The sequence below is a fragment of the Moschus berezovskii genome, chromosome 22, assembly GCF_049115385.1.
Source record: "Moschus berezovskii isolate FMDL1 chromosome 22, NW_MosBer_1.0, whole genome shotgun sequence".
Classification (NCBI taxonomy): Eukaryota; Metazoa; Chordata; class Mammalia; order Artiodactyla; family Moschidae; genus Moschus; species Moschus berezovskii.
In genome coordinates, this window is record NC_142481.1 from 15357405 (window position 1) to 15381614 (window position 24210).

Consider the following 24210-nt stretch of genomic DNA (forward strand, 5'->3'; position numbering starts at 1 on the left):
TGAACCCCAGACCTGAGGTTCCCACAGCCTCCTGAATAGACTCCTTTAGAAGTCTCTGGGACCTCCCACACCTACCGTGACCCCAAATCGTCTTAGTGTCTCCCCCTAACCTGCTCCTTTTCCTCAGTTCTCATCTCAGGAATAGCCTCTTTGTTCCCCAGTCCCCAGGATAGAGGCCTGGACCTTTTCCTAAAAGCACCCACTCCCCTTCCGTGGCCTGCCAGCCTCACAGCCTGTTCACTAGACCTCCTGAGCATCCCTCCTGCCTGCCCCTTCTCCTCCTTCCTACACCAGGCTTTGGTCCAGCACCATCCCCTCCTGCACCAGTCCCTGGCCTGCTGCCTTGAGAGCTGAGCTGTCCTCCACAAGGCAGCCAGAGCATCCTTCTACATCTGACCATGTCCTTCAGTTTCTCCACTCTGAATGCTCCTCTGATGATTCCCAAACTCTATAATGTGAGTGGCCTTGCCCACTCTGGAGCTATGCTGCCTCAACATGGACAAGCTGGTTCAGCTGTCTGCCTTGGTAACCCCTCAGAGGGTATGTCCCCTGGGGCTCTGCTTCTACAGTGAAGGAGTGGAGGAGCTGGTCAGAGGACTTGCACAGTCACTCCACCCAAGACCTCTGGGGAGGGGCTAGAGAGGAGCCTACTGGGTGGACAGGAAGTGGAGGATACGGGCACATTTGCTTTTTGACTTTTGGTCTCTGTTTTCCCTTATTTTTAAATTTTTATTTATTGGCTGTGCTGGGTTTTTGTTGCTGTGTGTGGGTTTTCTCTAGTTGTAGCAAGTGAAGGATACTCTCTCTCTGTGGCATGCCGGCTTTTCTTTGCAGTAGCTTCTCTTGCTGCAGAGCATGGGTTCTAGGGCATGTGGGCTTCAGTAGTTGTGGTGTGTGGGCTCAGAAGTTGCGGCTCCCGGGTTCTAGAGTGCAGGGGCTCAATAGTTGGAGCACATGGGCTTAGTTGCCCCAAGGTATGTGGGATCTTCCTGGACCAGGGATGGAACCCATGTCCCCTGCATTGGCAGATGCATTCTTAACCACTGGACCACCAGGGAGGTCCTCCTTTTTCCCTTCTTGACACACATGTTCCTTACAAGAACATCCCTTCCCCACACATAAGCAAGAGATTAGGATGGGATTGACAACCCTCAGCTCTAGGGGTGGGTTCTGAAGGGCTTCAGCCAAGCAAGGTCTCATCCGTCTGGCAGAGTGGGTGGCAAAGTATTGAGTTAATGATTCAACCCCATCCAATCAGAGTGGCCAACAGGACTTTTGCCTGGGAATGTTGGCCTCCAGCCCCTCTTCTCCTCTGGATAATAAACCAAATGGATAATAAACCAAATAAACCATGAGATGCACTGGCCTGAGGTCAGAGACCACCCTCAGATGAGGGCAGGGCAGGGAAAGCTAGAGAAATGGAGCCAGAATTCTATGGACATTGAAGCTTCTGGATCAAGCTGTACCTGAAGCCTGTATTAACAAAATCCATAAATTACCATTTCCATGTGGACTGCAGAAATTTTTTCTACTTGCAATTAAAACAAAAATCTAAACCTCCCCAGAGACCCTTCCTTAAACTAGACAGTAGATAGTGGTTGCCATTCAAAATCTTTCACAATTAGTTTTAAACCTAGGCACTGAACAATCAGAAGACTGCAGGCCATGGCAACGGGCCTGAGTCATGGAGGACCCTGCTGGACTGTAGGGAGGTCTGGGGCACTCTGAGGAGGGGTTGAGCCAGCAGGCACACAGAGAAGCCACTATGTACCAGCTTGGCACAGGAGGATTTTGATATTTTAATAACCTATGTAGCTGGGTGGTACAAACTAACTGAACACAAGTCCTTACAAGGTCCCATAGCTGATGCTGAAATGAGAAGTTAAAATTCAAACAAAACAGGGAGAAAGGCCTAGGATGAGCAAGCGATGGGTTGCATGTCCAAGGCAACCCAGGACACATAAGAGACAAGGGTGGGTGGTGGCTGGGGCAGGCCAGAGGCTTAGGTCGTTTCAGCCTTGTTCTCCTCTGCCCCCTTGTAGACCACCCTGGAGTTTAACCTGGAGCTCCTCCAAGACACGGTCCCAGAGTGGCTGAAGGCCCTGCTGTCGGAGGGGGTGCTGTAGGTGTAGTAAGATTCTAAGCCAATGATGCTGTTGATCTTCCAGCGAAGGATATTGCAAACCTTCACCATGTAGGGTGACAGAAGGCAGCAGACGATGTAGAGAATCACCAGGCCGACAAACAGGCTGGCTGATACCTGCAGGAAATGGGCCAACAGGCACTGGTAGGCAGTCTGGGTGGTGGTGGTGGCGGGGGGTGGCCCTCCATTGGGCAGGGCAGCTCCAGGGCAGCCACTTACCAGGAGGATGAGGAAGGCCCGCCTGGCACTGAGCGGGAGCCCATGGATGTGCAGCAGAAAGGTGAGCTGGTAGTCGCAATAGGTGCTCTCGTCCACACCTCTGGCGGGGATGGGGGTCAGGATGGGGTGGGGAGCAGGTGGGCACCTCCCCCGGGAAGCCCCCGATCCCGTTTCAGCTGTGTGTGTGCCTCACCTATTGCTCACTAACACCTTGAAGAAGAATTCAGGGGCAAAGATGTTGTGGGGAACGGTGTCATGGCACGGCGAGTTCTCCAGACACAGCCACCTGGGGGAGCAAGTTCAGGCACTTGTGGTAACAAATCATGCCTAGAGCGTGACGCCCCCTGATCTTCCCCTCTACCCCACAAGCTCTGGATGAGCACTAACTCGGGGCAACCTCCTCCCTCCCTCCCTGATTCACACCTTCACTCATTCAGCTGGTAAGGCTGACTGACCCCCTACCAGGAGACAGGCTGTTCATTTATCCATTCTTTTAGTCCCTTCTTTAGGGGAGTTGTCAATTCCTCCATTACTATGTATTCATCTAGATTATGGATTGTATACCTATGATGTGCCAATTCCTCATTTATTCTTTGCTGCCTTTATTCCTAGGTACAAAGTCGCATCTTCATTCCTTTTTTCATATAGTCAATAAATGCAGGTTGAATACTGACTAGGTGCAAGTGGGTTACTTTGTTCACTCATTCGTTTCCTTTATTTGCTTATGGCATCATTGTCTTTCATTCATTGAATCAAAAATAGTTATTTATGCTTGGGAAATTCCATGGACAGAGGAGCCTGGCAGGCTACAGCTCACGGGGTGGCAAAGAGTCAGATACAACTTACAGACTGCTGCTGCTAAGTCGCTTTAGTTGTGTCTGACTCTGTGCAACCCCATAAACTAAACAACAAATGTAAGCTTATATTCTGTCACTGTTCTGTTTGTAATAAAAATTTTGAGAACTTAAAAAAAAATAGCTACTGAGGCCCTATATGCTAATTTTTTTTTCTCCTGGCCGTGCCACACAGCTTGCAGGATCTTAGTTCCCCAACCAGGGATCAAGCCCAGGCCTCCAGCAGTGGAAGCATAAAGTCCTAACCACTGGACCACCAGGGAATTCCTGCTATATGCTAACTTATTACTTCACTGTTTTATTTATTCATTGATACCTCCATTCAAAGGTCAATAAATGCCTACCAAGAATGAATGAATTTGTTTATTGTCTCATTCAACAAATACTATGTTATCTATTCTGGACCTGGATTTATAAGAGATCGCACAGGAGACAGTGACAGCTCAGAGGGGTCAGGGTGAGAATAGGGAAGGTACAGGAGGATGAGAGAGCCAACTGTCCCACCTAGAACAGTCAGAAAAGTCCTCCTAGAGGAAGTGGCATCTGAACTAAGGCCTGAATAAAGATTAAGAGGGACCAGTCCTGCGGACAGAGCGTCCAGTTTGCATAAAGGTCAAAGTCTCATTCGAGGAACACAAAGACAGTCAGTGTAGCTTGAGGACCAAGGAGTCTCCCAGAGGCAGAATGGATGGAAAGGCCCGGCAGAATGTGGGCAGGTGGGGGAGGAGGAGGACTGCATTAGGCCCAGGCACTCACTCGATGCCTGAACTGTTGTGGGACATGATGTTGAAGGCCAAATCCTCGGTGGTCGTTGTGTTCTCCGTGGTCCAGATGAGGCTGCCAGTCCTGCGCAGGCAGGGGTAACCTCAGTGGGGGGCCGGGCTTCAGCACCCGAGGCCCCAAAAGGAGGCGGGGATTGGGTGGGTGGAGCCTCATGTCACTGGAGGGCTAGAGTTTGCGGGAGCCTGGGAGCCTGCGCTGTGGGCGGGGCCCTGTGGATATGGCTTGCAGCCCAGGTTTGGTCTGTGGCTGGGCAGCTGGAGGGAGCCTGCAGGGGAAGAAGGGCCGATTATGGGCCTGGTCCCACAGGGATTACTTGTCCAGGGGGCTGTTGAAGCGGTAGATTTCCTCCTCGCTGTATTCCTTGATGGTGTCAAGGGTGGGCCCGCCGCCCACCACCTTCAGCACGTAGCTGTGGGGAGCAGAGGTTCGAAGGGGCTGTCTGGAGTCCTGGCCTCACCCCTACCACACGCTTTTCTCCGCGCCCCCCCCCACCAGTCCCTTGCCCCCAGCCCACTCCCGTCAGCTGCTGGCTTGCCCCCCCTCCCCCGCTTTACCTGCCCTGAAAACTGCCAGAATCGCCCGTCACCAAATCTTGGATCAAGAAGAATGGGTAGAAGACTGTGGGGTTGGAGGGGTGGAGGCCGGGAGGAGAAATGAGAGAGGGGAAGGAGAGATGAAAGGACCCAAAGGAAGAGCAGCGGATGGGTGGGGGCAGTGAGCGGGCAGGCAGGAAGGGCCGGGGAAGGCAAAGGAGAGGGCACTGGACACCCACTGTCCCGGAAGAGAAAGCAGGGCATCTCCGGGTCCACTGTGACGCAGTCGAAGTAGTGTTTGTTCTGCACGCGGTTGTACTGCATTGTGTAGGTGATGTCGAAGGCCAGGCGCTTGCCTGGCGGGCAGCCAATAAGCACGGGCACCATCAGGTTGCTCTGAGGGGGAGGAGAAAAGCCTGGTTCCGGGGGTCCAGCTGAAGGGACACCCCTCCTCCCCCACACACCACCACTACATGCCAGGCTCACCCTCACTAGGGCCAAGCTGGTTATTATTATTACCATGAAAACAATAAAAACAGCAAGCACTTGCTCTTACTGTGCACAAGGCATGGAAGGATTCTGCACAAAGCTTTATATATTCAAGTTCGTTTAATCCTCAAAACAACTTTTGCATAATATAGACCATTAACAGCTCCATTTAACGAGATGGCAAAAGTGAGGCACAGAGAAGTCAAGTCACTTATTAATTATCCGAAGTCACACACACGGCTGGGAATGTGGTACAGCTGGGATTCAAACTGAGTCAGGTGGCTACCGATCGCCTTCAGAATAAGACATACAAAACCACTAACACCTACGTCTATAAAGCAGCCAGCTCCTCTGTGTGTGTTAGTCATTCAGTCATGTCAAACTCTTTGCGACCTCATGGACTGTAGCCAGCCAGGCTCTTCTGTCCATGGGATTTCCCAGGCAAGAATACTGGAGTGGGTTGCCATTTCCTCCGCCAGGGGATCTTCCCAACTCAGGGATCAAACCTAGGTCTCCTGCATTGCAGGCAGATTCTTTACAGTCTGAGCCACCAGGGAAATCCCAGCTCCTAGTTGGACTTTAATTGGCTGAAGCTGAGGGAATTCCCTGGTGGTCCAGTGGTTAGGACTCTGATTTCACTGCCAAGGGTCCGGGTTCAGTTCCTGGTTGGGGAACTAAGATCCCACAAGCCTGCAAGACCAAAAAATAAGACAATGAAGAGCTGAGGTGGAGCCTGATTTCGTAAACAGTAGACTTGGGGGAAGCATGGGAAACGTGAGGGAAGGAGGGCCGAGGATGTGAGTTCAGTATCTTGGGAATGAAAGGTTCCTGGCCCATTCTGGGGTTAGGGCCCAAGGATTTCACCCCATTGTCAGAAGGACATGGGCATCTAGAGACTGCAATCTGGGCTTCTGGCTTCTGTGGAGAGGGGTTTTGGCCACACACAGATTGAGCCTGAGCCAAAGACTTTACACCTATCAGCCACTGAATCACTGGGAAGATTTCTCAGATTCAATCTATCCACAATCCACCTCTGTTCATGGCACTCCATCCCTCCATGTTCAAGCTAAAAAACCTTGGTTTCTTCTTGGAAACCTCTTTCTCTCAACCCCACATCCAGTCCATTCAGAAATCCTGTTATCTCTAGAGCTCAAGATAGAGCCACTCTCTTGCCCCAACTCTTCTGCCTACTTGGGCAGGCCCAACCTTCTTTTCCCCGTGGTCTCCCTGCTCCCGTCTCTCCCCTCCAGGCTGTCCCACACTTGCAGCCAGAGGGACTCTGTGAAACTCGAGTCACTCCTCTGCTCAGATGCCTCCTATGCGACCTACCCAACACTTCTTCAACCTCATCTCTCTCCACCGTCCTCCGTGTACACCCTGCTCCAGCCATGCTTGCTCCTTGCTATTCCTTTAGTCTAAGACAGGAAACATACTCCCATCTCCAGGCCTGTGCTATCTGTCCTCTCTCACTGGCATGCCTTCTGATACATAACCGCATGCTCACTTCTTCCCCTCCTTCAAGTCTTTGCTCAAATGTTTCCCCCTCAGCTGGGTCTTCCCCGAGCCATCCTATGGAAAAGGCTTCCCTATCTATGCCACTTGCCTGCTTTTTTTCTCCTAGTGCCCATCAGCTCTTAACATACAGTATCTTTGGACTTTCCTGGTGGTTCAGTGGTGAAGAATCCACCTGCCAATGCAGGATACATGAGTTTGATCCCTGATCCGGGAAGATCCCACAAGCCTTCGAGCAACTAAGCCCAAGTGCCACAACTATTGAGCCTGTCCTCTGGAGCCCAGGAGTCACAACTACTGAGCCCAAGTGCTGCAACTACTGAAGCCCACATGCCTAGAGCCTATGTCTTGCAACAAGAGAAGGCACCCCAATGAGAAGCCCATGCACCACAGTGAAGAGGAGCCCCTACTTGCTGCAACTAGAGAAAGCCTGCGCATAGCAAGGAGAACCCAGTGCAACCAAAGATTAAAAAATATATATATATTTTGTAAAAAGCTACAAAAAAGTAGATGCTTTTTAAAAAATCATTGACTTTTTAAAAACAATCTTTAGGTGGGTATCATAGTCAGATAGATGGATAAGTGGATATATATTGGGATGCACACACAGACATACACATATATACATAGTGAAAATTTCACTTCCATTCCAATCCTCCAACTGTCCTGACTCTTCCCTATTCAACCAGTAAAGAAAGAAAGAAAGAAAGTGAAGTCGCTCAGTCGTGTCCAACTCTTTGCGACCCTATGGACTGTAGCCCACCAGGCTCCTCTGTCTATGGGGTTTTCCAGGCAAGAATACTGGAGTGGGTTGCCATTTCCTTCTTCAGGCAATCTTCCTGACCCAGGGATCAAACCCGGGTCTCCTGCACTACAGGCAGACTCTACCATCTAAACCAACAGGGAAGGGCTCATTCAACCAGTAGGCAATGGCACCCCACTCCAGTACTCTTGCCTGGAAAATCCCATGGATGGAGGAGCCTGATAGGCTGCAGTCCATGGGATCGTGAAGAGTTGGACATGACTGAGCAACTTCACTTTCACTTTTCATACATTGGAGAAGGAAATGGCAACCCACTCCAGTGTTCTTGCCTGGAGAATCCCAGGGACAGGGGAACCTGGTGGGCTGCTGTCTATGGGGTTGCACAGAGTCAGACACGACTGAAGCGACTTAGCAGCAACAGCAGCAGCAGCAGGGAACCATTATGAATACCTTCTTGCCCTTTCCCCCATAGTTTCTTCATGAAAATAAAAGCAAACATGAATATATGTTATCAAGTAACCTCTATCATGCTAACATTTTGTATACACGGTTGCAGTATGTGGAGATCTCTGCCCCCTTGCTCTTGTTTTTCTTTTTTCTTTTTTTGCCACACCAGGAGGCTTGTGGGATCTTAGTTCTCCAACAAGGGATTGAACCTGAGCCACAAGAGTGAAAGCACTGACTCCTAACCACTGGACCACCAGGGAATTCACCCCGCTAACACACACACACCCTGTTCTTTTTAAATAGCTGCATAGTCTTCCACTGAATGGATGTACCACATTTTATTTAACCATTCCTCTAGTAATGAACATTTAGAATGTCTCCAAGTCTTTTTCAGTAACTGTGTGCTGCAGATCAGATTCCTGGAAGGGATCTGCTGGGCCCAAATAGAGATATTAACTGACTTTCTGGGGTTATGATGAAGAGGAAAATAGTATGTACTACTAAGTTTAGCAGGAAACAGTTATTGGGCTGTGGTCACTCTTCCTTGCATTTGACCCTGAATATCCCATGTAATCCAAGGAGTTGGGAGCTGTTATAAGTCCCTTTTAAAAATTGCCCTGGGTCATAGCAACTCGGGCTTCCCAGGTGGCACTAGTGGTAAAGAACCCACCTGCCAATGCTGGTGACAAAAGAGACAAGGGTTCTATCCCTGGGCTGGCTGGGAAGATCCCCTGGAGGAGGGCATAGCAAGTTCAGTTCAGTTCAGTTCAGTCGCTCAGTCGTGTCCGACTCTCCGCGACCCCATGAATCATAGCACGCCAGGCCTCCCTGTCCATCACCAACTCCCGGAGTTCACTCAAACTCATGTCCACAGAGTCGGTGATGCCATCCAGCCATCTCATTCTCGGTCGTCCCCTTCTCCTCCCGCCCCCAACCTTTCCCAGCATCAGACTCTTTTCCAGTGAGTCAACTAGTCGCATGAGGTGGCCAAAGTATTGCAGTTTCAGCTTCAGCATCAGTCCTTCCAATGAACACCCAGGATCGATCTCCCTTAGAATGGACTGGTTGGATCTCCTTGCGGTACAAGGGACTCTCAAGAGTCTTCTCCAACACCACAGTTCAAAAGCATCAATTCTTCGGCGATCAGCTTTCTTCACAGTCCAACTCTCACATCCATACATGACCACGGGAAAAACCATAGCCTTGATTAGACGGACCTTTGTTGGCAAAGTAATGTCTCTGCTTTTTAATATATTATCAAGGTTGGTCATAACTTTCCTTCCAAGGAGTAAGCGTCTTTTAATTTCCTGGCTGCAATCAGCATCTGCAGTGATTTTGGAGCCCAAAAAAATAAAGTCTGACACTGTTTCCACTGTTTTTCCATCTATTTCCCATGAAGTGATGGGACCAGATGCCATGATCTTCGTTTTCTGAATGTTGAGCTTCAAGCCAACCTTTTCACTCTCCTCTTTCACTTTCATCAAGAGGCTTTTGAGTTCCTCTTCACTTTCTGCCATAAGGGTAGTGTCATCAGCATATCTGAGATTATTGATATTTCTCCCGGCAATATTGATTCCAGCTTGTGCTTCTTCCAATATTCTTGCCTGGAGAATCTCATGAACAGAGGAGCCTGGCAGGCTACAGTCCATGGGGTCACAAAGGATTGGACATGACTGAAGCGACTTAGCATGCACGCATACTAACCCAGAAAGAGAAGTACTGGGGTCTGTCTCCTGGAGAGCAAGCAGGGAAGTGGGTGAGATCAAGGGCTCCTCTACCACTTGTTAGCTCCGGGGGTTACTCGGAGCAGATGTCTGCATCTCTCAGAGCCTCACTGTCTGCCTTCATAGCAGGTGAAGAACCAATGACCCAAAGGCTTGAACAAAGCACATGTGAGCAGGCAAAGGAAGAGCAAGGCATGAAGGGAGAGCCAAGCTTGTTCACGTGCCACCTTTGGACCAGTTGGAAAAACAAGCCCTGTGTCACAGATACTTAACTTCCCCTAGAAGAACAGTATCAGAAAGAACACACAAATTTGTGTACAATCTAAGCAGTGCAGCCCTTTCTGAAAACATAAATGGATTAAAGGAGGGAGGGGCGGTTGGGTGGGGAAAATGATAAAAATGAATGAGAAAGGAAAAATTAGGAAGGCATTCATGGGATTCCCAGCTAGAGCCCTCAGATTCCACCCTGTTGAGACTGATCCACACCCTTCCCTCCCAGCACAGGGCCCAGGACCCCCCAAGTCCAATACTTGCATACGGGGCCCCTGGTTCGTGTTCTGGAAGCAGTGCCCAGACGAGCCCAACACCTGCGAGTAGGAGCAGGAGATGAGACGGGACCCCATGGCTTAGTTCTTCCCCTCATCTGTGTCCCTGCCCTCCAAGCTTGGACCACACACCTTGATGAGCATGGAGGTCTTCATGAGGTGATGTCCACTAATGCCCTGGTCAAAGCAAGATCTTTTATCACTGAGCGTAACCTGGGGTTGGGGGCAGAAATGAAGGGATCAGTAGGCCAGAAGGAGGACCCAGGCACCGTTCAAATAAACACGGCTTCTAACAGGTCCACTGCCCCAGTAGCTCCGCCATCACCTCAGTGCCTCTTCTCCACCTGGTCTCACCCAGAAAAGCACCGAGTTGCGATTAACAAGGATCTTCTCTTTCACCATCGCCTCAATGCAGTCGGGGTCCGCCAGCACCACAGCCAGATCCACCGGGCTCAGCACCTGGAAGGAGGGGCCTGCTTGGAGCAGAGGGCGGGGTTAATGCTGAGGGCGTGACCCAGCCTAGGCCCCGCCCCTCGGCAACACCCAGGCCCCGCCCACAGACCGTGCTGGACTTCCGACTTCCGGGCGGTCAGGAAGACTGAGAAGCTGTAGCTGGTACCCTTGTCCAGGAAGATGCGTTCGGGCAGCTCGTTCTCGGCCTTGAGGTCGTAAATCTTTTCGTAGCTGGTCATGTCAACGTGCACACTTCCCGCGCTCCGCCAGTTGCTGGCCAGGTAGAAGTAGTAATCCTAGGTGACGGGGTGCGGGGCAAAGTCAGTGCCCGGACAGGGGGACGGTGAGGGGGAGATCCGGGCTCGGCCCCTTCCCCTGACTCGCCATCCTCTCCACGCACCTGGTCCTGCTTCTTGTTCTTCCACCAGCGCCAAGTGGGGTCGTGCACTGGGTCCGCGTATGGCTGCAGGAATCGCAGGCGCCGAGGGGAGGAGGTGGGTATGTCAAGGGGCGTGCCCAGGCAGGCAGTGTCCCCAGCCTCAGTCCCAGCCCCTGACAAAAACTGAAAGATACACACGCAAGCCCGGCTTTCGGCCCAACCGCCCACCCCCGCCCCCTGCCCAAAACCATCTCCTGAGTCGAGCTCGATCCCCTCCTCGGCCCCCCTTCAGCCTCGGAAGCACCGCCCTCCGCCGCGGTTCTCCGGCGTAGAAGCCCCTGTGATACTGCCTCAGGCAGGACCCGGCCGGGACGGCACCCACCTTGTCGTACTTCGAGTGCAGCCTGAGCAGGTAGTAGACGAGGCCCTGATAGACAGCCAGCGAGTTCTCGCTGTGGAAGCCCCAGGGCTCCAAGACGCGCGGTGGCTGCGCACGGTAGCGCTCCTGGCGCGTGTAAATCTGCGGGTTGGGCAACTCCTGCAGACGCATCACCGTGAAGGGGCAGAAGTTGGAGAAGGACAGCGTCAGGTGGCTCCTGAGCGACGGTAGTGGAAGATGGAAGCTGACTTTCCCAGGATCCGCGCACCAGGAACCTCCACAGGCCTGCTTCCCACCCCTGAGCTGCTGACTACGCAAGGCTGATCCTGACCTAGGCAATCCCTGACCTTCCTCCTCAGGTTAAGCCCCTGAACATATTCATCCGCTTGTCCCTCGACCCCTCAGAACAGAGTCCTGGACCGCATCCTAGACTCTCCCCGACCCCTCCGCGGTACTCAACTTTCTAAGGGTTCTTCCACCTCACTCCTCCACCACTTCCAGCTGCCTCCCTGGGCTCCTCTGCAGGTGAGCAGAAGGATGTAAAATCTGACCATGAAGTTCAGTTCCTCCCTATGACCACCAGGGTCACCTTTTCCACCCGGTCTCCAGGGCACTTCATTGGCAATGCATTCTATCCATGTTACACTCCCTCTCAGTTCTTGATCACCCAATCTCCTTTCCCCTTGGCACAAGTGGTTCCCCCTGTTTGGAACACCCTTCTCCATCTACCACCTCGTCAGTTCTCCTCACCCTTCATGCACCTCTTCTCGTTGAAGCCCTCCCTGATGCACCTTGCCCCCAGGCTGGGTTAGACCCCTCCTCCTTTGAGCCCAAAGACTGTCACTGGGGATGGCTTGGTCTCCCCTCCCCCCACCCCAGAATGGGAGCTTCAGACGGCAGTGCCTAAGGCTCTCTGACTGTCTCTATGGTTCAGTATCTTCTCACCCTTGCTGCTCCAAGACATATTTGTCACTGATCTGCCTGTACATCAGTAGCTGCTCCACGGGCATGAGCCTCTTGACGAGCCTGCCCTGCTGGTTGTCTATCAGGTACACCAGCTGCAGTGGGAAGGCATGGGCCACATGAGCTGGTGTCAGCCACTCTGCAGCTCCCCCATGTCTCCCCTGCCCCATCTCCCTGCCTTGGCACCTGGTACAGTTTGTTGTCTTCGTAGAAGAGGGTGACCATGGTCTCATTGGGGCCGTAGAGAGAGGACTGCTGAAGAACCTGGAGGTTGATGTACACCTCCCAGGCCTTGGACGGGAATAGCTGGTACACCTGGTAGCTGCCCTCCAGGAGGTACCAGATCTGGGGGTGTGACAGCCAGGTGTGTGTGTGAGGCCCGTGAGCACTGTGACCGCCACCCCTCCGAGGGGTGAGGACCCCATTCCCTGAGGGGTGAGTGAGTCTTGGGTGCTCACCTCTAGCTGGGACCAGATGAGCCATCTTTCTACTCAGACCCAACCATCTCTGCTTCCAGCCCTCACTCCCCATGATAAATTTCTTCAATGTTTCAGTCTACTTGAGTTTTTATTACTTGCAGTGTAACCATTCCTAATATACACACTGCCTGAAGGTTGGGGATCTGAGGGCTAAACCCTCTTTTTCCCTTCTCACCCTTTTTAAGATCCTTTTTTAATGTGGACCATTTTTAAAGTTGTTATTGAATTTGTTACAATACTGATTCTGTTTTATGTTTTGGTTTTTTGGCCCTGAGACATGTGCGATCTCAGCTCCCCGACCAGGGATCGAACCCACACCTGCTGCAGTGGAAGGTGAAGTCCTAACCACTGGATTGCCAGGGAAGTCTCCCTTCTCACTCTTTGCACCCTTCAGGATCTCAGCATCCCCTTGGCCTCAGTTTCCCACCTCTGCACTGATGCCCACCCTCTCATCCCCTAAGACATTTGGCTGTAGACCAAACGTCCTCCTTAGCTTCAGCTTAGAGGATCCTCTCCAGCCTCCAGCACATCCCCCTCCATGTGGCCTTCTCTATGAAGCCCTGCCTGACGCATATACCCCCAGACAGGGTCTGAACTTCCATAGGTGCTGTTTTCCCCACTGCAGCCTTGGCTGCTCTGAACTGTCACTGTCTGGGAATGAATCCATCCTCCCAGCTGCACTGGGACCCTGTGAGGGGAGGGCCCACAGCTGACTCATTGGCCACTATGTCTCCAGCACTTGATCAGGTGTGCTGAGCTACATGGCAGAATGAAAGAAGGCCCCCTCTGGACATCCCCTCATGACTCTGAGCACAGGTCCTTTACCCTGCTGAGTAACTTTGGAAAAGACACATCCTTTTTGAGTTTAAGGGTTCTCAGCTATAAATGGAGCTTCTGCTGCCCTTCCATTCCCCAGGGTCCCTGAGAATGTTCCCTCTCCTGGGCCCTTTTACCCTGACAGGGGTCGGGGGAGAAGGGAGACCCCTGGGCTTTGGAGCTGGGCAGAAAGGAAGTGGGGAGAGGGGCAGGGCAGTCCACCTCCTCGTTCTCGGTGACAATGGCCATGTCCCCTCGGAATGAGTTCACCAGGTACTTGATGGACAGCTCCTTGGGGAAGTCCGCCAGGTAAATGAAGTTTTCATTGTTAAAACTGAAAGGGCAGAGGTGGGAGGTCAGGACACCCAAGTGAGGCCCGGAGAATATCTGCTTCCCTGACTAGTCCTGACATGCCACCGCGGGAACCGTCTGCTGGCTTCTCCACCAGCCTGATGAGAATGCACAAAGGAAGCCTGGGATTCCACTTTCTGCCCCCTACCGCCAAACCCTCTGGCTGACCTGCCCATCTGTAAACAGGAGCATTCGACCAAACTGGCAGTTTTCCAACACCCCCACAGAGCTGGCTCTGGGTCCTCCAGCTTCCTGAAGGGCGAAAAGCATCCTACACTCTCCCTGGGCCATGTTCGTCTATTGCTCACACAGGTTGGGTCCTCATAGCTGGTTTCATTAAAGAAAGGATTCCCACCACTGGGTGGTCCAGTGGTTAAGAAGCTGCCTGCCAATACAGAGGATGTGAGTTCAGTCCCACATGCTGCAGAGCAACTAAGCCCGTGCACCACCACTAAAGAGGCCAAGTGCCTCAGCTATTGAAACCCGCACGCCTAGAGCCTGAGCTCTGCAACAAGAAAAAAGCCACTGCAAGGAGAAGCCCGTGCACCATGACGAAGAACAGCCCCTGCTCGCTGCGACTAGAGAAAAGTCCGTGCACAGCAACCAAGAGCCAGTAGAGCCAAAAATAAATAAGGATAAAACATTGTTTGTTTGTTTTTTAAAGGACTCCCAGCTTTAAAATATCAGCTTCCCCTATTTTATCTCTGCCCACCCCAGCCGATGTTTTCCCCCATGATGGCTCTGATCACTTCTGGCCTTGGGCATCCACACCCTGAGAACTTGGTGACTTCAGAAAGGAGCCCCACCCTACGTGGGGCTGGGGAGGCCGACTCCATACCTCTGGAGGAGGAAGTTGCCCCAGATGAGCAGCAGGTTGTTATACGGATTGTAGGACATGCCCTTGGGGACCATCGGAACGTTGGTATAGGACTCTGTCCCTAGGATCATCAGGAACTCCAGGCCTCGAGCTGGCAGGGGGCACGGGCACAGTGGACACAGCAGTGAGGTGGGGTCACCCGGGCCTCTCCTGGTGCCTACCCACCTTTCCAGCCCCCTCTGCCTTCCCCTCCTACCATCAGGGATGAATTCCGGGATGGTGTAGAGGACAGCCAGGTGATCACTGACTACAGGTGGGGAAGACACAGCAAAGTCTCCTGAGACCCCAAGCTTTCAAGACCTGCAACCGAGCAAGTCCCCAGCTCCCCAACGCCTCCAACCCCATCCCAACAGCTTCCCATTCAGGCCCGCTGTTGTTTATTTGCTAAGTCATGTCCGACTCTTTGTGATCCCATGGGCTTGTAGCCCACCAGGCTCTTTAGTCCTTAGAATTTCTTCATGTGAATTATCAAAAGGCACTTCCTCTAAGAGGATACAGTCCTGTGAGGGCAGAGGATTTGATTCCTTGGTTGGGGAGCTCCAGACACAGCCTAAACAACTGTACATGCACACCTGCTAAGTTGCTTCGGCAGTATCCAAACCTATGGACTGTAGCCCTAGAGGCTTCTCTGTCCATGGGATTCTCCAGGCAAGAGTACTGGAGTGGGTTGCCATGCCCTCCTCCAGGGGATCTTTCCAAACCCATGTCTCTTATTGTCTCCTGCATTGGCAGGCGGGTTCTTTACCACCAGTACCACCTGGGAAGCCCTAAACAACTGTACACCTATTCTCTCTCACTCCATCAGCTCACATCAAAGCTTATTGTGAGCCACAAGGCCCTCCCAGGCCTCACATCTGCTCATGCTTCCAATCTCCCTCCCTCCCCTTCCCCGCCCTGCTCCAGTCTCATTGACTTCCTCTCAGTTTTCCCAGGCCACTCGGCCTGTTCTCCACCACTACCCCTGACCTAGCAGTGGCAGGAGCCACATTTCCTTTCCGCTATCTGTTGAGCACAGATGCCACAGGATGGAGAGGCAGTTCATAACCCCAGCTCCTGCCCCTTCCCGCTGAGCAGCCCCAGTGGTGCCCCAATTACCCAGGTCATAGCTGACCACCTGGAAATACTTCGAGGAGGTAGGGCCTACAATCTCCACCAGCATCAGTAGATTGTAGTCACCAGCAACGAATACAGCCCAGGTGATGGAGCAGTTGACAACTGGGGAGGGAAGGCAGAGGTCCAGAGGAGCCCCTCCAGCCCTGTCCCCCTCCATGGTCTCTGTGACTGCCATGCCTATCCTGGTGACTCTCCACCCGTCCCCAAGAAACTGCCAGTCTTTTCCCGTGGCCTCTCCCACCCTTCCCTGCTCTCCCACATCCCTGATTGCCCCCCCAACCTTTCCAAGCCCACCCTATTCCCCGCCCCCGCAGACCCACGTGGGAGTGGGGTACCTAGAATTGCACTGCACACGGACTGATGCCTGGGCAGCAACTCGAAGGACACGAGGCCATCTGAGGAGCAGAGCAGGTCAATGCTCAGGCCCTTCCCAGCCCATCTGACACCCCACCACGTCAGCTCTTCAGTTATCCAGGGTTGAATACCTGTGCCTCCTTCTTAGCCCTGGGGCAGATCTCCCCAACCGGCCTTTCTGTCAATTCACAACTGGCCTATCAGAATATGTCTGCCTGCTGGTCACAGTAATTGGCTCAGGTCTGAGCACACGACCCAGAAATGGGCCAGAGTGAACCCTGGGATTTGTGCGAAGGCCAATGGGGAAAGAGTCTGCTGTCACTCGCTAGGGGTGAATCAAACCAGTGGGAGATGTGAGCCCTGAGTTCCTGGATGCCATCTCTAAACCCTGTGAAGGGAGTATCTATCTGAAAATGAGGCCAAATTACAGGGTTAATAATGATAAACCCTTGAGTAGGACTCACCATGTCCCTAGTACTCTAAGATCTTCATATATGTCAACTTATTTAACCTTGACATCAACACGATGATGTGGGTATTAGTATTCTCAGCCCCATTTTGCAAATGAGGATAAGTGCCCAAAAACAGAGGTTGAGTTACCTGTCCAAAGCCACAGGTGACTTGAGGTGGGTGTGTTAGAGCATTCTCTCTTCTGAGCCCATGCTATAATCCCTAGGCTACACTCCCTTGCCAAGGGATAGTCCTGAGGATTCACCCTGCAAGCCCTGGATCCAGCTATGCCTGATGCTGAATCTGGGTCTTTTCATCTATATAAGTCTACACATTTTCTACGCTTAAATGATTTTTGAATTGAGCTTCTGCCCTTTGAAACCGGACACATTGTGAAAGATACATACCCCACCCCACTCCACCCCCAACCCCGCCAAGCCCTGCCACTACAAAGGCATAAACCCATCTCGACTCACAGTCTGGGACCCCTCCTGAAGGAATATAGTGAGGGGTGAGGGCCTGGGGTCAGAACTCTGAGGAGTGAGAGGGTCCAGAGGGGTATCTTGGGCTGCTGGAGACCCCCGACCTTACCTGTGATAGTCCCAAAGTGGACGTAACCTTTGTTCTTGCCAGCAGTGAGGGCCATCACATACTCAGAGCCATTGCTGTGGAAATGCACGGGGCACAACCTCTTGATGCACTCGTTAGCCAGGACTCGAACCCATCTCTCTGTGGGGGCCAGCATAGACATTTGAGCCTGGGACCTTGAGCCCCCAGATCCAACTATGCCTGAAACCAACATGCTCCTGAGTTTTCTAGCTGTCTAAGCCAGTAAACACCCCTATCTTTGACTTGTATCTATTCTAACCTGGTTCTTTCCACTGTCAAAGTTCCCTAAGAAAGAAAGTGAGAAAAATAAAGCCTTTGGGAACACTCACTAACTAACGAAATAGGGGTTACAGTGTAAATTTCTGTGATCCTGTAAATTCACACCGTTCATTTACATGGGGCAGGGGCGGGGTGGGGGGCGGTGGTGGTAAGAAGAACTAGGGCTTTGATATCATATAAAAGATGAGGCTGAACCCAAAATCTCTCTTAGGATTTCCCTGGTGGTCCAGTTGCTAAGGCTCTCCCAAAACAGATGGACTGGGTTCAACCCCTGGAACTAAACTCCACATGCCACAACTAAGAGTTCACATGTCTCAACTAAAGATCCCACATGCTGCAACTAGGACCTAACACAGCCAAATAAACAAATTAAAAAAAAATTAAGTCTCTCTTTTCCTCCCTGATCAATCTCCTTCATGGCTCTGCGTTTCCAACAGCCCATCTCTGATTCTCTCTGTCTGCCTTTCTGCCCCTCCCCAGCGCCCCACACTTCTCATTGATGTGCATTTCTCTCTGGTATGTCTTTCTGACCCTCTCTGCTCCTTTGCATATGAGTGAGCATGCACGTGTGTCTTTCTGTCTCTGCTCCCTCCCTTCACTCTCAGGCCTCTCTCTGCCCTTAGTCGGTTCAAGACTCCTGGGAAGGTCTGGATGAAAGCCTTGCCCCAACACACAGAGGGTAGAAGGAGGCGCCTGCAGGTTGGGAAGTGATGCTTCAGGAGCTTGGGAAGTCCCTCCTACATCCCCCTCTCCCCACTCATGGTAATTCCATTCCCAGGTGCCTCCAGTGATAGATTCACTGCAGCACCCTCCCTGGGGCTCCAACAGGCAGGTCCCATGGCCTAAGACGCCCAGGACGCCTGGGTGTGTGACCTGGCCAGTGACCCCTCACCGCTGCCATGATTGCTCTCGTAGAGAGTGGTATAGGTGCCTGTGAAGTAGTAGATGAGCTGGTTCTGCCGGATGAAGAGGGTGCTCTCAGTGGCAATGGCATCGTAGATGGTGGCGGTGAAGTTGGCTTGGGGGCAGTAGAAGGAGCCTACCCAGCAACTGTCAATGCTCAACTGCAGGGGAGTGAAGTCAGTGGTGAGCAGGGGGCCTTGATCTCCACTCCCGTCTCCCACCTTGTGGGGAGGCACCTGCTCTGACCACTGCTTGGGATGAACACATGTGTTGCCCCCAGGGCCCCCTTCCCTATCACCCTGCAGCAGCATCTTGGTGGCCAAACTTTCCCCAACAAACTTCCCCTGGAAGCAGGAGACCCAGGCCAGAGCTAGTGGGGGCTTTCTGTGCTCCCTGGAGTTGGGCAGTGCTCCACGTACTCAACAGGGCTCAGCACACCTGGTTCCCCAGGCCACAGTCAGGATTGTCCTCATGTGGATCCAAAAGATTCCATGCTTGGCCTAAGGCACATTTTAATAATCCTATTCTGTGCTTTTTATATTTATTTATTTTTGACTGCACTGGGTCTTTGTTGCTCCACGTGGCCTTTCTCTAATTGTGGTACTAGGGCTTCTCATTGCAGTGGCTTCTCTTGTTGCAGAGCACGGGCTCTAGAGCATGGGCTTCAGTAGTTGCGGCTCATGGGTTTAGTTGCCCTGCAACATGTGGGATCTTCCCAGACCAGGGATCAAACCAATGTCCCCTGCGCAGGCAGTTGGAGTTCTTAGCCACTAGACCACCAGGGAAGTCCCTATCCTATTCTATTTGAACAACTGGCTGTCTGAACTCACTGCCTGATCACTAACACTGGCAATATCATTAACAGTGGGAAAGCACCACCAATGAAGGGCTCTTGCCTAAAAGATTGAGTATAACTTTAACCAAACTTCTAGAACTCACTACCAGTTTATAGGCATTATAGAATGTTGTGGATAGAATTTACATGTTGAAGCTCTATCTCCCAACATGACTGAGTTGGAGCCTTAAAGGAGATAATTAAGGTCCAGCAAGGTTATAAGGATGGGGCACTAATCCTATCGGACTGGTGTCCTTATCAGAAGAGGAAGAGACACCAGAGCTCTTTCTCTCTCCACTCATGCACACAGAGAAAAGACCACGTGAGGACAGTGAGAAGGTAGCCATCTGCAAGCCATGGAAAGAGGCCTCACTAGAAACCAATCCTGATGACACCTCGATCTTGGACTTCCAGACTCCAGAACTACAAGAATATAAATTTCTGTGCTTAAGCCACCCAGTCTGTGGTATTTTATTATGGCACCCTGAGACTAATATTCAATACATACGGTCAGAGGAATAAGTTAATTGATTCTATGAAGAAGAAAACAGCCAGGGCTTCCCTGGTGGCTCAGTGGTAACGAATCCACCTGCCAATGCAGGAGACATGGGTTCTATCCCTGGTCCAGGAAGATCCCACATGCTATGGAGCAACTAAGCCCTTGAGCTGCAACTACTAAACCTCACGTGCCTTGAGCCTGTGCTCTGCAATAAGAGAAGCCACCGCAATGAGAAGTCCATGCACTGCAGAGTAACATGCATTCACCAGAGTAGCCCCCATTCACCACAATTAGAGAAAGCCCACGTGCAGCAATGAAGACCCAGAGCAGCCAAGAAAAAAAAAGCAGCAAATAGTCAAATTCTATAGGACAAAAGGCCTGGCTTCTTAAATTACCTGAAAAAAAAAAGGTGATTGATGGCTGTGGGTCAGGGGAGAGCAGACTTAGAGGTGAGAAGAGAATTAAGAGTTCGCAACCAATGCAACGTGCACATCCTGATTCAAGCAAACCAACTGTAAAACACATTTTTAGATAATGGGGGAAATTTAACTATGACCAGATCAGATGATATTGGACTGGCCGAAAAAAGTCATTTGGATTTTTCTGTAACAGCTTACAAAAAAATTGAAATGATTTTTTTGGCCAAACCAATATTAGGGGCTTATTGTTAATTTTGCTGGGCATCATAATGGCATTATGATTCTATTTCTTAAAAGTCCTAATGTGTTAGAGATATTTCCTTAAGTATTCCCAGAATTTACAAGTGAAATGATATGATGGCTAGAATTTTCTTTCAAACATTCTAGGAAAAAAAAAGTACGGCAAAAAAAGCAAAACGTTAATTATTGAAGCTGGGTTCATTATACAATTCTCTCTACTTTTGTGTTTGACTGAAAATTTCTACTAGAAAGTGGAATTTTCTACTAACTTTTCCAAAAAAAAGAGCATAAATCAGAGATTTCCCAGTGGTCCAGTGGTTAAGACTCTGAGCTTTCAATGTCCAGGGCATGGGTTCGATTCCTGGTTGGGGAACTAAGATCCCACATGCTGTGCAATGAAGACAAGAAAAAATTATTTTTTACTTTTAAAAAGTATAAATCAAAATAAAACTCTAAGCTCTGCTGCTAAGGGAAATTTTACCAAGTTAAGAAGAACATAAACATTCTCACTTCCCTAACTATTCAGTACATAAAAGATTTCTGCAGACTACAAATTTTGTTGCTATGCCTGGGCAAACTAACCTGCACCCTCTCAATCTGTCAGTTTGATTGTATATCACAAATTGCCCTGTTAATACTTAAAGTGCTGCCTCTGTTTTCTGGAAGAAATACTTGGAAAATTTCTTTGTTAAACTAGAAGATCATCACACCTCCCCTCTTCCTCCACATGCCTGAGAAAAAGAAAAGCTGTGAGTCAGCTGGATTTCTTATTTGAGCAGTGTTTGAGGGTTCTGACTCAATTCCCCCAACAAGCAGCCTGTTGGGGTTCTCTGACCACAATGACTCAGTCAAGGTGGGCAAATGGTGAGCCACACCAAGTGGAAGGAATCTTGTGATCTGGGGCTTAGAAGATAATGGGAAAGATATTTCCCACTGGATGTGGGCCTGAGAGGATGCAACCTTTGCAGTTCCGAGTCCAGAGATGTTTGAGCATAAAGTCAATCATTTGAGCAAGCTCTGGGAGTTGGTGATGGACATGGAAGCCTGGCGTGCTGCAGTCCATGGGGTTGCAGAGAGTTGGACATGACTGAGTGACTGAACTGAATTGAACTGAACTGAAAGTCAATACAGAGGAACCAGGTCTGAGAACTGGAGAGAAAGAGAGAGACTCGGATTTGGTGACACTGCTTGAAATCCTGGATCAAACTGGACTTGAAGTCCTGAATTTTTTTGGTTACATGAACTAACATTTCCTCTTTCATTTTTGGTAGGTGGCTAGTTGGGCTCAACTCCGCTTCTCCCATTTTCTTTGGTAATGGAGTTTTAGCAGGGTATGTGCCAGCCAGGTGGAAATTAGACTTCCCAGCCTCCCCTGCAGTAGATGTTGCAAACTGACTAATTCCTCAGCAATGGAATGTGACTGCAAATGAAACTTGCTTAAGAGAAAATAGCTTGCCCTTCACTTCTGCTCTTTCTCCTTCCAAGCTGGCTGCAATATGGACATGGGCATGATGCAGCTCCAATCACACAGGTAAGATCAACACCTGGGGCCTAGAGGATGGTGAAGCAAGAAAGTGAAAGAGATTGGGGTTTCTCACATCTGGACTGTATGGCAAATAAGCAATAGCATCCATTGAAGCTGTTCTCTCTCAGGGGTCTCCTTGATACAGCATCTTTTTTTTTTTTTTGGATGCACCATTCAGCTTCTGGGATGTTCTCTGACCAGGGATTGAACCTGGGCCACAGCTGTGAAAGCCTGGAATCCTAATCACTAGGCTTCTGGAGAATTCCTGTTACAGCATCTGTATGACCAATACAGGGCTGAAGACAGCTGCATAGTGTGTGTGTATGCAGGGGGTGGAAGGGTGGGGGTTGTTCTTATGAGATCCTAGGGGCAGTTGACAGGAGTGCTGAAGTGTGAAACAGGAAGAAAGAAGGAAAATAGAGCAGAGACAGCAATGTGAGAAAAGTCCTTCTGGTTAAAAAATGAGAATAAATAGACCGTGATTTTGGAGTGATGGAAATTCTTTGGAAAAAAGAGTTGGTGATTGCCAATACCAATATAGTCAATGGTATTACACTGTTCACTTTTAAATGGTGAATTTTATGATTTTCATCTTGATAAATTAAAAAAAAAGGATGCCTGAAGTTCAAATTGCACTTTTAATTCTCATGACATAATCCCCCTCCTTGGCCCTCCAAATCTCTTCAGCAGAATTCATTGGCTACATCTTTCCTGTGGGTGTGTTTGGGTCGGGAGCATGAAAACTGAACAAGGTCTGCAAAAACCTGGGTCAGAACCAGAGAGAGAGCTGACAGGACAACTCTAAAGACCAGAGATGGTCTATAAACAGAAGGAGTTCAACAGAAGCAGGAATTCAGAGCCAGAGGGTACTGAGAGAACATTACTCCACATGGGACTGTCAGAAATCCATGTGTGGGAGGACTTCACTGGTGGTCCAGTGGTTAAAAATCTGCCATTCAATGCAGGGGACGTGGGTTCTATCCCTAGTGCAGGAACTAAGATCCTACATTCCTCTGAGCAACTAATCCCATGGGCCACAGTACAAAAGATGCCATGTGATGGAATGAAGATGCCACGTGATGCAATGAAGATCCCACTTGCTGCTACTAAGACCTGATGCACCCAAATAAATAAATAAGTAAACAAGTATTAAAAAAAAAAAAGAAACCATGGATGGCACTTTCAGCTTTGATGGGAGGAGGTTCAAACAGTCTTTTGGGGTTGCTGTAGTGCACACTGCTATCTTAGACAATATTAACAACCAGCATCTTGTCCCCCCAGCTTGTGGCAAAGCTACCCTGATTTCACTCCAGGGGAATGATCCTTTCACTGTCTCTTGTCTCAGCTACCCTCCTCATTAGGATAGATCTCATGACTTGTGCTAAGCCAGCTGGCATGCTCCATTCTTTGGGGACACATGACCCAAGCTGGGCCCATCAGGACCAAGCAAATAAATTTCAGGAATTAAAAAAAAAATCTATTTGGGAAAGAGGTGCTTCCTTTCTCTGCCTATGAGCTGGGATATGAATCACTTTGAGGATGGAGTTAATCCAGAAGTGAAGCTGAAAGTTGGAGTCCTCATTCGAGCCCTGAATCAAGCCAGGGCTACAGGCTGCTCTGTGTCTGGGTTTTGCAGTTGGGTGCACCTATTCAATCCTATTTCTCTGCTGAAACCAAACTGGTTTGGAGTTCTGCCTACAATCGCAATTAACCCAAACATGTTTGTCTTTCACACTGAAAGGACCTTGCTTCATGTTTTGGAAGTAAAATAGGCTTACAATACCAAATTTGAAACCCTAGAGGCCAGGTATGCATTGAAATTCTGAATTTTCCAGTGTTTAGAAGGTAAGATGACACATATATGAGGCTTCCTCAGTGGCTCAGGAGTAGAGAATCCACCTGTAATGCAGGAGATGCTGGAGCCCCTGGCTCGGGAAGATACCCTGGATTAGGAAATGGCAACCCATTCTACTATTCTTGCCTGGAAAATCCCATGGACAGAGGAGCCTGGCGGGCTACAAAAGAATTGGATATGACTGAGTGACTGAGCATGCATCATGGCACATATATACCACCCAAACACCCAGTGGGGTCTGGGGCAGCACCCCATAATCAAATTCCTTAATATTTCTGCAGGGCAGCATCAGAATATTATTAAATGGAATGCATAAAGATACAAAAAAGAAGTCTTTGTTAGCTCAAGTCAGAGTTTCTTGACAAATGAGTTTTAGCCTTGAATTGTGAAAATGTCATTTCAAAGATTTGGGATTTCAGA

The 24210-nt window shown here is 50.2% G+C and overlaps 1 protein-coding gene and 1 long non-coding RNA gene across 2 annotated transcripts in view; one reads left to right on the plus strand and one right to left on the minus strand.

Moving 5' to 3' along the window:
* Positions 1-1624: 1624 nt before the first annotated feature.
* The window catches only part of CATSPERG (catsper channel auxiliary subunit gamma), a 30909-nt gene continuing 8323 nt past the window's right edge, over positions 1625-24210 (minus strand). The window contains exons 7-28 of the mRNA XM_055412253.2: positions 18407-18578; positions 17218-17355; positions 16158-16217; positions 15805-15924; positions 14906-14956; positions 14671-14800; positions 13704-13815; positions 12373-12531; positions 12169-12281; positions 11227-11440; positions 10866-10928; positions 10575-10761; positions 10367-10485; positions 10145-10225; positions 9998-10054; positions 4772-4928; positions 4554-4617; positions 4313-4408; positions 3973-4062; positions 2556-2648; positions 2363-2462; positions 1625-2260 (exon numbers count right to left, since the gene is read on the minus strand). Of these exons, the coding sequence (XP_055268228.1) occupies positions 2003-2260; positions 2363-2462; positions 2556-2648; positions 3973-4062; positions 4313-4408; positions 4554-4617; positions 4772-4928; positions 9998-10054; positions 10145-10225; positions 10367-10485; positions 10575-10761; positions 10866-10928; positions 11227-11440; positions 12169-12281; positions 12373-12531; positions 13704-13815; positions 14671-14800; positions 14906-14956; positions 15805-15924; positions 16158-16217; positions 17218-17355; positions 18407-18578 (2634 nt within the window). The 3' untranslated portion in view covers positions 1625-2002. The remainder of the gene's footprint in view (positions 2261-2362; positions 2463-2555; positions 2649-3972; positions 4063-4312; positions 4409-4553; positions 4618-4771; positions 4929-9997; positions 10055-10144; positions 10226-10366; positions 10486-10574; positions 10762-10865; positions 10929-11226; positions 11441-12168; positions 12282-12372; positions 12532-13703; positions 13816-14670; positions 14801-14905; positions 14957-15804; positions 15925-16157; positions 16218-17217; positions 17356-18406; positions 18579-24210) is intronic.
* LOC129546870 (uncharacterized) lies at positions 10605-12388 on the plus strand. Its single transcript, XR_008683956.2, has 4 exons — positions 10605-10746; positions 10894-10959; positions 11137-11256; positions 11389-12388. It is a non-coding gene; the product is annotated as an uncharacterized LOC129546870 (long non-coding RNA).